At 35.6% G+C, this 12,555-nt stretch overlaps 1 protein-coding gene across 3 annotated transcripts in view; it reads left to right on the top strand.

Annotated features, from left to right (window-relative positions):
- Positions 1-12,174, top strand: part of LOC149070377 (poly(A)-specific ribonuclease PARN-like) — a 205,844-nt gene extending 193,670 nt beyond the window's left edge. For 2 of the 3 annotated variants that reach the window (XM_089249733.1, XM_089249735.1), the window contains 4 exons: positions 100-183; positions 283-361; positions 3,592-3,692; positions 11,293-12,174. In XM_089249733.1, coding sequence (XP_089105859.1) covers positions 100-183; positions 283-361; positions 3,592-3,692; positions 11,293-11,324 — 296 coding nt within the window. In that variant the 3' untranslated portion in view covers positions 11,325-12,174. The remainder of the gene's footprint in view (positions 1-99; positions 184-282; positions 362-3,591; positions 3,693-11,292) is intronic. The other variant, XM_089249734.1, reaches the window with a different exon arrangement.
- The last annotated feature ends 381 nt before the right edge of the window (positions 12,175-12,555 follow it).

The following is a 12,555-nucleotide window of genomic DNA, read 5'->3' as shown; positions in this document are numbered from 1 at the left end:
TTTCTGGCATTGAAATAGGGAAGTGCTATATTTGGTTTTGACTGTATGAAACTGGAATTTCCAGTTTATTTTTTTTAATGTAAATTTGTTTCTTTGCAGGCTCATATGACTATACGCCTATAAATAAAAAGGTGATTTATGTTCATTGTAAGGATGATGAAACTGTGGCTAAGTGTAAGCAAGGTCAGGTTTTTTTTGTTTGTTTATTCATTCATTTCTTTTATGTAGCAAAACAAATTCTTTTTTTTTTGCAAAATTTTAATTGATGTTAATATCCAACAGTGAAAGGAACTAAAGAAACAGATTTTTCAGTCCAGTGTTATGAAGAATTCATAAAAGATAAAATGAAGCCTTATTCAGAGTAAGCATGACTACCGCTTAATATTCTCACATGGATAGGACTTGGGGGGGGGGGGGGGATTCTGACAACAATAACTCAATGCATATATCTGAAAAAAGTCTTTTTCAAGTATGGTGGCCATATATCCCGATCTTTTTTTCCTGTCATACATTTGCCTTCAGTATAGGAGAGGCATCGCAAAAGCAGATCTATACTTACACAAATCACAGCGAATGCTACAAACTAATTATGTTATTGCGTATGGAAACGTTTGCCAACAAGGAAGGGGAAAGAAGACACCTAGCCCTCTACAGAGATACCATTGATGCGCTATAACACGTCAAATACCCAGAATTTTAGAAAAAGACGCATAAACATTTTGTCACGCATCCTCTGGGATGCATTCTTTCCTAGTTCTACGAAAAAAGTAGAGAGAAAAGCCTCCCCAACTTTTTCCCATGTATCAGAATGCGCAACCTTGAAAAAGTGGTTTTACTACTCTGTACACTGTACTGTATTGATATACATGCTTGTTGAAGAATAAGACGAGGGATATCTAGTTGCTGCCCTAAATGAGAAGTCGTGTAATTGTCAAATTTTTGAGTTTTTATTCCCCTGCGGATTTTCTCCCCTCCAGTTATATACCGGAAATTACAGTACTTTCACGGATATCTGCCGGAATTCAAAGACAGCGTCTATACAGAGTGAATTCGCCTTGTTCCTACAATAATGCTAATGCATATATATTTTTTCAAATCATAAAAGATTGGAATGCCCATTCAAATTGTAAAACTTTCCTGAGATCGTGGAAAAATACAGAATCTGTAAAAACTGGATCTTTTAATATCTACAGTTTTATCTAGTTGCTATATAGTATTCACCATTTTGCATCACAAAAATCATGGGTGTATACGCAGAATTGGATTTTGGAGGGGCAAAAGGATCTTCACAGAAAGTTTGGGTGACTAACACTAGAAAGCAATTTTAAATTAATAGATAGTATAAAAGAAATTATTTTATTCCAATATTTTAATTCTCTACAAAAATATTTTTAATTTTTGATCTTCAGGGGGGAAAGGGAAGAGGCTCCTTATAATTCCCCCCCCCCCCCAATTTTGTTTTTAGTTGAAATCTGGGTTTGAAATCCGCGATTGCGCAATGATAATCTGCTAAAAATTTGATTTTCTAAGGTTTTAAATTTCGAGTTGGCTATTCCTATGGAAAAACTTCTAGTTGCCACAGTGATCACACAGACCTACAACACAAATATGTATACATTAAACTTCAAATGCCAATATCAATTTGGAGGATAGATGCAGGACTGCAACTGGGGGGGGGGGGGGGGGGAAGAATAAGCAGGTTTAGTGTTCTGGACTAGAAGGGGGGCAACAAATTCACCCTTTATAACTGCTTTTACATACATGAGTGTGCCAAAATGTGTGCTTGCCGCATTTGAGAAAGTATCTAGTTGCGGCGCACATAAGCTCACTGATAAGTTTCTCCAACACAAATCTGACATAGCTCCCATATTCAGGTGTGAAAATATGTGGCAGTTAAATGGTGACTGATCAGAGTGGTGGACCATCAAGAAGGGAAAATAAAATCATTTTACCAGGAAAACCAAGGTATGAATAGGGAATCAGAAGATAAGTGTCTGAGAGAGGAGAGAGAATCAAATTTGCTTTAAATTTGATCAGAAGATATTGAAAGTGCTACGATTTTTTTAATGAAATTTAAAGTCAATCAGAAGGGAATTTATAGATTGATTTATTAGTAATTATACAAATGTGTGCCTTCAACTGTTAATTAAAGTGGATCCTGCTTATAGATTTTTACAAAAATAGGAAAACACTTTAAACAGGAAGTAATAATGAGAATTACTTATTGTTAGGACTACAAAAATAAGTTGAACCAAATGGAAAAATTTTCTAAATGGGAGAAACGGGGGGAAAATGGGGTGTGTTATAAGCGGGATCAACTGTATATTTGTTTTAGATTTCTTACATGTGCGGAATTATGTTAAATTCTCAGTGCTAATGAGCTTCTTTGCAATCTTTTCCTACTAGTAGACAGTGAAAGTAAATGAACCTTTGGATAGAACATGTTTTTATAACTGAATTGTACTTGATTCACACATACCTTCTCGTCCTATCTAGAACATGACCCACCGCTCAGTCTCAATGAAGAAATATAAGCAGGTGATCAGACCTGGGGCATGCTGGAAGAAAATTCATAGAGATACCATTGAATTATGGCGGGAAGGCATGATTTTTTTCAAGATAAATTTTTTTTGAGAGGGACCCACTTTCACTCAAAAAAGACCCAAATTTTTTGAAGAACCTGGGTTCTTGGACCCAGGTAAATTAGAGTACAGTGGCATCTCTGGTCTACAGTCTTGCAGCCCTGATAACAATAGCCTAAAGGCGAAAAAAGTTTGAGCTTTTTTTTGTGCATTAATTTAACCAATCAGAATACACAAAAATACCTTATGACAGGAAAAAAATTTGATAACATTATCTGAAGTTCAGATTACTATAAATGAAAATTTTCCCATTTTATAATATTGCCGAAGTAATAGGAATACTTGAATGATGACATTATCCATGGTTTTAATAAGTGACATCGACTGTACCTTATTGTTGTTATTACATTTTTAACTTCCAGAATTATTTGTTTCACTGATTCTGAAATAATTTCTTTCACTAATTCTGAATCTAAGGATGGGCTTAGACCAAGGGCCCATGATACTGTTTATATGGCCTTGATTAGTTATCAGTTATAGAAATACTATTGTATTTTATTAGTAAAACATAGAGTGTATTCAGAAGTTCTGTGGCCTTGCAGGATGCATGCAATTTGTCCTAGAATTTGTTTAAGTTTGCTTCAGAGCTTTCATGGTTAAGATAAAATAAGTTTTTTCTCAGAAAAAAAAAACCAAGCATAGCAACATCAAAAACAGAGCTGGCCGAATCGATTTAGACATCCAAATATATATATGTGAAAATGAAGGACCGCTTGTAACAAATTCCACAAAAACATCCTTTCAATTATGAAGCTACAAAAATAGCAATGTGTGTAGACATTTTTTTGTGGGAATTTTAGCTACCTTGTTTTGCATTTTGGCTGTTGTGGCCTTTGTATAATGATACTTTATTGGTTGTTCTATTATTCATTTGTGCAGTGTTAAACAGCCAAAATACAGTTTCTTTCTCTTCTCTTCCCCCCCCCCCCCCCCACCAATTCAACTCTAGAAACGCTGAGGAGATTCATCTAGGAATGGAAGATGACAGCAAAATCTACGAAGAACCTGATGTTGTCAATTGGAGCAATCTGTTTGATGATGATCAAGGAGGTAATTAATTTCTTTCTGTCTTCATACAGGAAAACTGAAATAAAAAATTCACGTTGTTAAACAATAATTGGTTGATAAAAAACTAATATAGAAATTCTCATCAAGGCATATAAAAATCATGTCCCAAAAACAAATGACACTTTTTCAATAAAATCTACTCATATACAGCCCCAAAAATATTGAGGTATTGCCATAGCATTAATAATACAAGGTACAGATGGCCCTTGACTTTTGCACATAATTGGTTCCTAAAAATGTCTGCGAATGTTAAATGTTCGAAAGTAGAGTGATGTAAGGAAAAACATCAAAAATTGTTTATGTATTTTAAAATATTTATTGCACAATATTATTGCATGTTTGATTGCTTTCAGGCGTTTTCTTTATAAACTTGTCAAGAGTTAGTTGAATACCGTCCTTTTTTTCCTTGATAAAATTTCCTGTAACATGTATCATTTTCAATCGTCCTACGCACTTGAGATATACTTTCCCCATAGTATCACATTCTTTCATGATAGTCAAGAATTTGTCGAGATGTATAAAGGCTTCATTCATATTTTTGGCTGTCTACGTCTTGATGATTTTATCAGCTTTTTCTTCCTCACTTTCATTATTCATTTCATTTAACTCTTGCTGCTCAATTAAGTATTATTCGTTTGACAGAGGTACTGAGTGAGATTCAATCAATTCATTAACATCTTCATTGTTGAAATCAAAGTTTAGTTCATTTATTAGGATAACTTTCATCTCTGGTAGTTTCTGGAATTTCTTCAGAATTTATAAAATCATTTATAAAATCACATCGTTTTTCGGAATAATTGTTTCCAGGAACCTTTCATTGTTGACTCTTTTATTTCAGCCCACGAGTTTCCAATATTGTTAATTGCATTCCATATATTAGTTCTTCTAAAAATTTCTTAATGTAGGACCATTTTCCCTGTAAGTTGCCTTGATGGCCTGACTCATTATTGTCCTCATATAATATTGTTCAAACTTATATATAGCTATCACTGTTTGGTTCATGAGCTGTGTGTGAGGCAGATAGTATTGGGAGGAAGAAACACAGCATTAATTTCTGCAGAGATTTTGGGTGTTGCTGTGGTGGTCGAGTGGTCATAGCGACGGACTTGCGTCGCAAGGATCCAGGTTCAGCGCCCACCACCACCACCGTTACCACAGTGGTGGTCGGCTGAAGTTGGTCTTCTGCGGTTCCCAACTTCAAGGTGCGAATGCGAGCCATCTCCCCATTGAAAAGTCTTGCCGCAGAGAGCAGCAGGCCTACAATGGTATAATTATTCATTCATTACACTTCACTCACTATGAGTTGAGAAAAACTCAACTTTAAGTAAATCTATTGCAGATGGCAGCACTACACATAACAAGCTTTACATAAAAACAAACTTTACAGAAGGTTCACTATACGTACACACACATTCCATCATGTACCAATTCATTAGAAGTTCCACAGAGGAATATGGATGAGGTGCATGTCTGGTTTAGTAGTAGAGATTTTGGGTATCCTGGAGCATTATGTAAGATTAATAATGTTTTAAATTGTAAATTTTTACTGTTTAAAAATTTGTCTTATGATTTGTATGATCTCCTGGAAGATGTCCTGGATGTTCAAGACATTATTCTTGTAACGCTCTGTGGCAATGATTTCCATCCAGTCTTGTTCAGAGTACTCATGTGATGTGGAGGCTATGGGATCATTTTTATTTTTTTCTTTGCTCCCATTAGAATTTGTTGGTTTTCTTTTCAATGAGTCTGATAGTTTACCTTTAACAGCAGGTCTATTGGTCTTTTTGTTGACTTTCTTCTTTGTATGTTCATTATTGTCTTTGTCATCTGGATTCTGTTTAGTTTTTGCCCTGTTGGTATTCAGGAACTTCTCAGGACTTTTAAGGTCACAAGTGATGGTGCCGTTCTCTGGGTCCTGTTTGTCAGATACAACTCGTGGATTTGAATTTTCCGTTGAATTATCAATATCATCTTCGCCTCCCAGCTTTTTTCCATCATTAATGTATTTATCATTATTGTTTCCAAATGGTGAGATCATGTAGAATTTGGATGGAATGACATCAGTAGGAGTAAAAACAAATGTCTGAGATCCTAATAACAATCTGGTATTCTGTTTCTCTGACTCAGTTGTCTGTGCTTCTATTTCCGCTTGCAAAGGTATGTGGTTAGAGACCGATGCCAGGGACGATGACTGTGCATTAGCACCTCCTTCATTACTGAGCTTATATGCATCAGTTAATTCTACATGATGTCTTTTCTCTTCCATTGATAGCTCGGTGATAATGTCCATGATTAAGTTGTTGATTTATCCATTGTTGTTTGGAGTAGAATGGTGATCATTCGAAAGTCCAACAATACCAGAGAATATATCTGATACAAGAAAACTTGGAGAGTCCAGAAGGTGATCATCAACATTTTCATCAGTTTGAGCTTCCACCCCAGAAATTTCATCTTGTACCTTCAGTTCAGGGTGTATAATAGAGTCAGTATTGAAATTTTGACCATCAGCAAGTGGGTCCTTTTGCTCAGATATTGTCTCTGTTTTAAGAGCGCCTTCTCTTGTCTCTGTTTCAAATATGGACGACGTAGCTGACATCATTTCAATATGGGAACTATTGGAACACTCCGTCGATCTTTTATCAAGATATTCCGTCATTGAGTCTTGTATTACCTGTTGTTGCAGGTAGGATCTAAGATAATACCTTGACTTCCTCCCCATTTTTACTAATGATGCCTCGTTGTAATCACAATCCAATGAGACATCAAATTCTGTGTGGTTTTTCATAATTCTCTTTGAAGGTGGGTTAAATAAAAAAAATAGTTTCAAAAATACACTTTTTTTTAATAAATTTTTCAAATTTTGCCAATTTATGAAATGTAAAATTAGATGGCAATCATTTTAGCTATATATACACACATATAAGTTAGTATGCAAATTTTTGCTTTTCTTCACAACCAATATATAAATTGTCACATTCAACCCGGTAATTTGCGAAATTGACAAAAATTACTGAGCTGCAAATGACACAGAAAATTATAGGATATCAAAGTAAAGTACAAATTAATTAAAGACCATTACAAAACGAACAAATGAAATCGAGTCAATAGTTTTCAGGATAATAATGTCGGTGGCAACAATTTTGTACTTTAGCTAGGGCAGATCATTGATATAACCACAAATACAAATTTTCCAAAATATTGTATGGCAGACAATAATACCAGGGGCAAAAAACAAGAGGAACATGTTGCATTGGGCTTCTATTATAGTTCGTTTCAGGTTAACTTTGCAGTGAAGAGGAAGCTACGAGGGAACCGCATAACTCGTTGCTATGACAACGAAAGCCGCTTAACCTATGTATCGATGCGCGGCCTCTGTAAGGTATGGCTGATTCTCGCCAATCTTTCAGAAAAAAATATTTTTTACGTATAACGTAATGCTTGTAGAAAAGATTGCAGCCAGTTAGTAACAATTAGCTAATGAAAAAAAAACCATCGTCGATACTTTCAGAAATTAAAGTGTGGTTTTTGAAAAAAAAAGCAACTTTTTTTTTTTATTGAAAAGTATCTTAGTAACTCCTAATAACCCGGTTTTCACGTTTGAATTTGGGGAATAACCCCAAATAATAATAATAAAAATGATAAGGAAAAATTTAGAATTCTTTTACTCACTTTTCTTGCCGAAATTTCCGTCGCTCACCCGAACGCATATATGTACGTCGATGCCACTTGTTATCACTACAGTTTTAGTTATTTTTTATGGATTCCCATTCTATGGACTCCTCACTTGAAGTAGTAGAACTATCGGATTCTCTATTACTTATTAATTGTTGCTCCAACATGTGTTCCATCAGGCCATCTGCAATCCTAAATTCCTTCCTTTTCAATAACTTGCATTATGCATTATTGCCAAAAAGAACGGAGAACATTTTGGAGTGTTTCTATCTCTGGTGAAAAGAAAGATACAACTGTCACAGAAGGAAAAAATACACTGGAAGCCTAAACCATTGTGGGTCTCTCTCTCTCTTGCTTATTTATATTTATCTGGAGAGACACCAAAGGGGCATCTGGAAGAACAGCCTCTGCTGTGGGGGAGAAGATGGCGTGTTAGTGTGGGTGCAAAAGAGACATTACTTATGTCAACACCCTCCGCTATCGGCTATTGGAATTCAGAAACCACCCCATCCTACCAACATTCAGAAACCACCCCATCCTACGAACACGAACATGGCAAGAAATAGATAATTTAAAAAAAGAGGGGCAAATGGAACCATAACCTAGACCCATAAAGAGAGCCTCTCACAACGGTATCGGCGCTGTTGTGAAAGAGGGACACTTCCTGTAATCAATGAGTGAATATCTGAATTCGTTGGAGGCTATTTTCGGAAGGAAAAAAAAAACTGATTGAATATTCGTCTGGGTGTGTAGGCCTATAGCTACATGCAAAACTGAATGAAAAATTGTATCTATTGGAAAATTCAACAAAATGACGATATAATATATATCTATATATATAAAATTGATTTTCTGTGTGTGTGTGTGTGTGTGTATGTTCTCTATACAAATCTACAATTTTAGATCGATCGTCACCAAATTTTGCATATATACCAAATGGGACCCGACTTGAACGATAGGCTACTTTAAAATTTCGTCAGAGCAGGGCAAGTGCCCCAAATGGGCAAAAAACTGTCGGGCAACAATGGTTTTTGGGCCTCAACAATCACTTTCCGAACTTTTACATTGGTTACCGTGGTTACCTAGCAATGCGTTTCAAACGTCTTTATGCCTTTACAACGGTTTGTCACTTCTTTAATCCTGTTAGTATATGTATAATAGTTCATGCCTTTATAATGGTTTGCGACATTTTTCAATATACTCTCAGTAACGAGGCTTTTTGAATAGACGTCATAATCATCATCAGCAGCATCGCTTTGAAAGTCAGGAAAAGGGTGATCCTCATAGAAATCAGTGTTAAAATTGTCGATTTTACTGTAGGAATGCGGAAATTAGTGGGATTTTCCGCCCCATCAATAATTTTAAAAATTGTATCGAATTCTCAATTTTTGAAACATTGAGTTCGCTTAGAGATATACGAAGCCCAGGAGATTAAAAATGAAGTAATTAGCCAAACCTATACTTTTGAGTTGGATATTCGAGCAATATCATTGATTTCAACTTTTTATTTATATCTTCTCAAGCATGAAAATTAATGTCTCCGTATTGTCTTTTGATATTCAACTGAATAAATTCATATAGTTTAGGATGTTTTAAAATGAATTATGGGCCCGTAAAGTACATCGAAAAACTCCACAGCTTTAATTAAGCATTTTTTGAAGCAGAAACGGGCAGAGATGGATAACTTTAAGTTCAAAGAGGGGGGGGATCGAAATACCTAGCGTCCATCAAAAAAAAGGGGGGGGAACTCTTCATTTCCACGTTTCTTTAAATCTAGATTTGGTTACTTCATGAGTCGCGCAGGAAGTCGCCATATTGGTTAACTTTAAACACGGTTTGCATGTCCCTCAAAGAAAGAGGGAGATATCACGTGTTTCTAACAGCCCCATTGAAGAAAACCCGGGCAACGCCGGGTATTATAGCTAGTATATATATAATTGTGCAACCAAAAAAAAAAAAAGCACGACAGTGATATTGGCGGGGAAAATTTCTTGAAAATCGCGCCAAAGTGTTCTTGAGCTTGCCATGGATTTTTGATAATGGTAACCAATATTTTTTCTAATTTAAAAATTTTAAACGAATATACATTGGTTCAAAACATTATTTTTTCAGTATCTTTTTCGAAATCATAAAAAAAATTGAAATATTCTATTTAAATGATCATCAGAAACCTCCGATGTATGGGAACTATATTTTGCGGTGAAGGAATACACTCTCTACCTTTCTCTTCACTGCAAAGTTAACCTGAAACAAACTATAATTACAGCAATTTATATTTGATATAATTTTGAACTCAACTGGCAGTTTAGCTTTTGTTTACATTTTCAACCATAGAGGTCGCCCATGTTCATTGTCGCCGAAAAATTTTTTCTTTTTTGGAAGGGGGGGGGGACACAGGCACATTCACAATTACTATGTTGGCAGTTATTTTTCAATTATGTTTAAAACAAATCCAATCCGGAGGCGTATTTATTCATTTTCGATGAAAGTTTGAAGAAACTCACCCAATGTTTTTTCTCTTTCCAATCTCTTTCTTTCAACTCAGATCCAACGGTGACCGTTAAAACTTTGCCACGGTGACAGCTTCACGGTGGAGCAGCAATAACTTTTGAATTTGCAGACAGATTCCCTCAAACAAACACCATAATACTCCTCACACATTCCTACATACATTGCCTACATTTTATTGCACAATTTTTTATTATAAACTATTAAATAATCAACAAAAGCACGGAGAGCTGAAGACGGTGACTCACGATGACGACTCTAGATGGCGCTCCTGGTTTTAACAACTGGATGTTGCAAAGATATATTTTGGAAAGAGAGAAAATTCAACTGCCCCTGCGGGGAATGGAACCCACGACCTTTCACTTTCCGGGTGAACACACTAGACTACAGAGGCACAGAATCTCTCAATCTTTCCTTGGAGGTCGTGTACACTGAAAGAGACCGTACATGGACGGCCGGACCAGACTCAGGCCAAGCTCACAACTGCTGATGCTGCCACCAGATGGCGACTTACACAAGGATGACGTCACTCTCCGCTACCATACAAAGGTTTTAACAACTGGCTGTTGCGAAGATTGAGAGATTCTGTGGCTCTGTAGTCTATAGTCCGTTTCAGGTTAACTTTGCAGTGCAGAGAAAGGTAGAGAGTGTGTTCCTTCGCCACAAAATTTAGTTCCCATATATCGGAGGCTTACGATAATCATTTATGCAGAATATTTCAATTTTTTGAATGATTAAAATGAATACTGAAAAAATATTGTTCTGAATCGATCTTTATTCGTTTAAGAATTTTAAAATAGAAAAAACATGATCACCATTATGCGTAAAAAAAAGATTTTTCTCAGTGAGATTGGCGAGAATCAGCTATACCTTACCGTGACTGCGCATCGATACATTGGTTGAAAGGCTTTCGTTGTCATAGCAACATGTGATGCGGTTCCCTCGTAGCTTCCCTTTCACTGCAAAGATAACCTGAAACGAACTATAGTAGTCTTGGGCATTCACCCGGAAAGTGAAAGGACTTGGGTTCGATTCCCCGCAGAGGCAGTTGAATTTTCTCTATTTCCAAAATATATCTTTGCAACATCCAGTTGTTAAAACCTTTGTATGATAGTGGAGAGTGAGGTCATCCTTGTGTAAGGAAAATGTGTTCACTGAAAATTTCTGGCATTATGAAGTTGGGTTGCACTATAACTAGAGTTCAATTGTGTATGTGTTTAAATAAATCTCAAGAGATTGTTTTGCCGTGTTATCTAGTGTTATATTCATTGCAGTTTTCTTACTGTCTAGACTTTCGAAACAGACTGTAGTAGTGTATATAATGTGAATATGTAAAACTGTGAATATGTATAATATGTGAAACGTCATACATTTTATATATTTTTTTTATTTTCTGTTTTAGGCCCCAGCATGAAAAGGCTTCGTAACCTGTAAATAAACTTTCCTCCTGTGAATCAACAAAAAAAAGTTGATTCTGGTATGAACTTTATACCAATAGGCTGGACATTTGTTTTTTCCTTATTTCATTTTTTTTTAAATAATCCACAAAAAAAAATTTTTTTTTGAAGTTATCAGATGTATCCCAATAACTGTCTCTTGTCAAAAATACAGTAATTATCAGTTATTGGATTTAATCTTGAGCAGTCTTTCTCTACTCTAGCTAATAAGCTTTCCCAAGAACCCTTACCATAGCACCTATTTTTTCTTTTTTTCTATGACTGGAAAGTTTCTCCATTCCCTTTGAGTATTATTATACTGGGGTTTCACAGTGTATTTATTAATTAATTGAAAAGTTCGGACAAATAATGGTCTATGTAGCTTTTTTTTAAACTTTACAAGAGGAGATTAAAGTCATTGCTGAAAGAGGGAATATTTTTTTTTGCCTGATAGTAAAATACATTGTTTTTCCACTAGGAAGGTAACTGAGATACAGTTTCACACACAAAACGCGGGCCTCTTTCCCAATTATAGAACTCGTGATCATGTGCAGCTGTTTAAAATGGCATAGTAATGTAAAATGTGGATTTCTGCAGGAACTGACTGAAGAATAAATGAAAACTATATGGAACACTATTCAGTCAAAAAACTAATTTTGCAAAAATTTGACATAGACTGTTATTCATCTGAACCCTTCACTTATGTATTGTTTCGTATGTATATATAATATAATATAATTATAACAGCTTTGCTTGGTGTGAGTCTGACTTTGTGTTAAATTTCTCAGCTGTGAAAGTTAAAACATTATATTTGTTTAGTATAATGACATTAAAATTCTTATAAAGGCATTTTGTTTTTGAAATTCTTTCCCTATCTCCTTAGCGAATAGCAGGAATCCATATTTTAGGAATCAGTGGTGCAAAGGGGGCCTACTGAAACATTGTTGTCAAATGTAAAAACTTCTCGTTGAACCCTTGGGGGTTTTTAAGTTGTTCCGAAGAAACCTTAATTATAATGAGGCCGTTCTACAGAACTCAAATTTTTGAATATTTATCACAAAGTGTCCCCACAGCTGGGTCAACAGCCTCATAGCTCCAAGGCAAAATTAAAAAGGGCTTAGGCACTACCATGGGTGGAAATATGGGAGATTGCCCCCAGCCTCAAAGGTGGAATCTTCTGATCTAATGCAAGTCTATCTCCACCTATGGGCACTAACGCTTAATTTACA

Source organism: Pholcus phalangioides, unplaced genomic scaffold (assembly GCF_987345545.1).
Source record: "Pholcus phalangioides strain wild (caught in Gottingen) unplaced genomic scaffold, Ppha-v1.0 ptg000022l_1, whole genome shotgun sequence".
Classification (NCBI taxonomy): Eukaryota; Metazoa; Arthropoda; class Arachnida; order Araneae; family Pholcidae; genus Pholcus; species Pholcus phalangioides.
The sequence above is the reverse complement of the archived record's forward strand: the minus strand, read 5'-3'. Positions and strand labels throughout refer to the sequence as shown.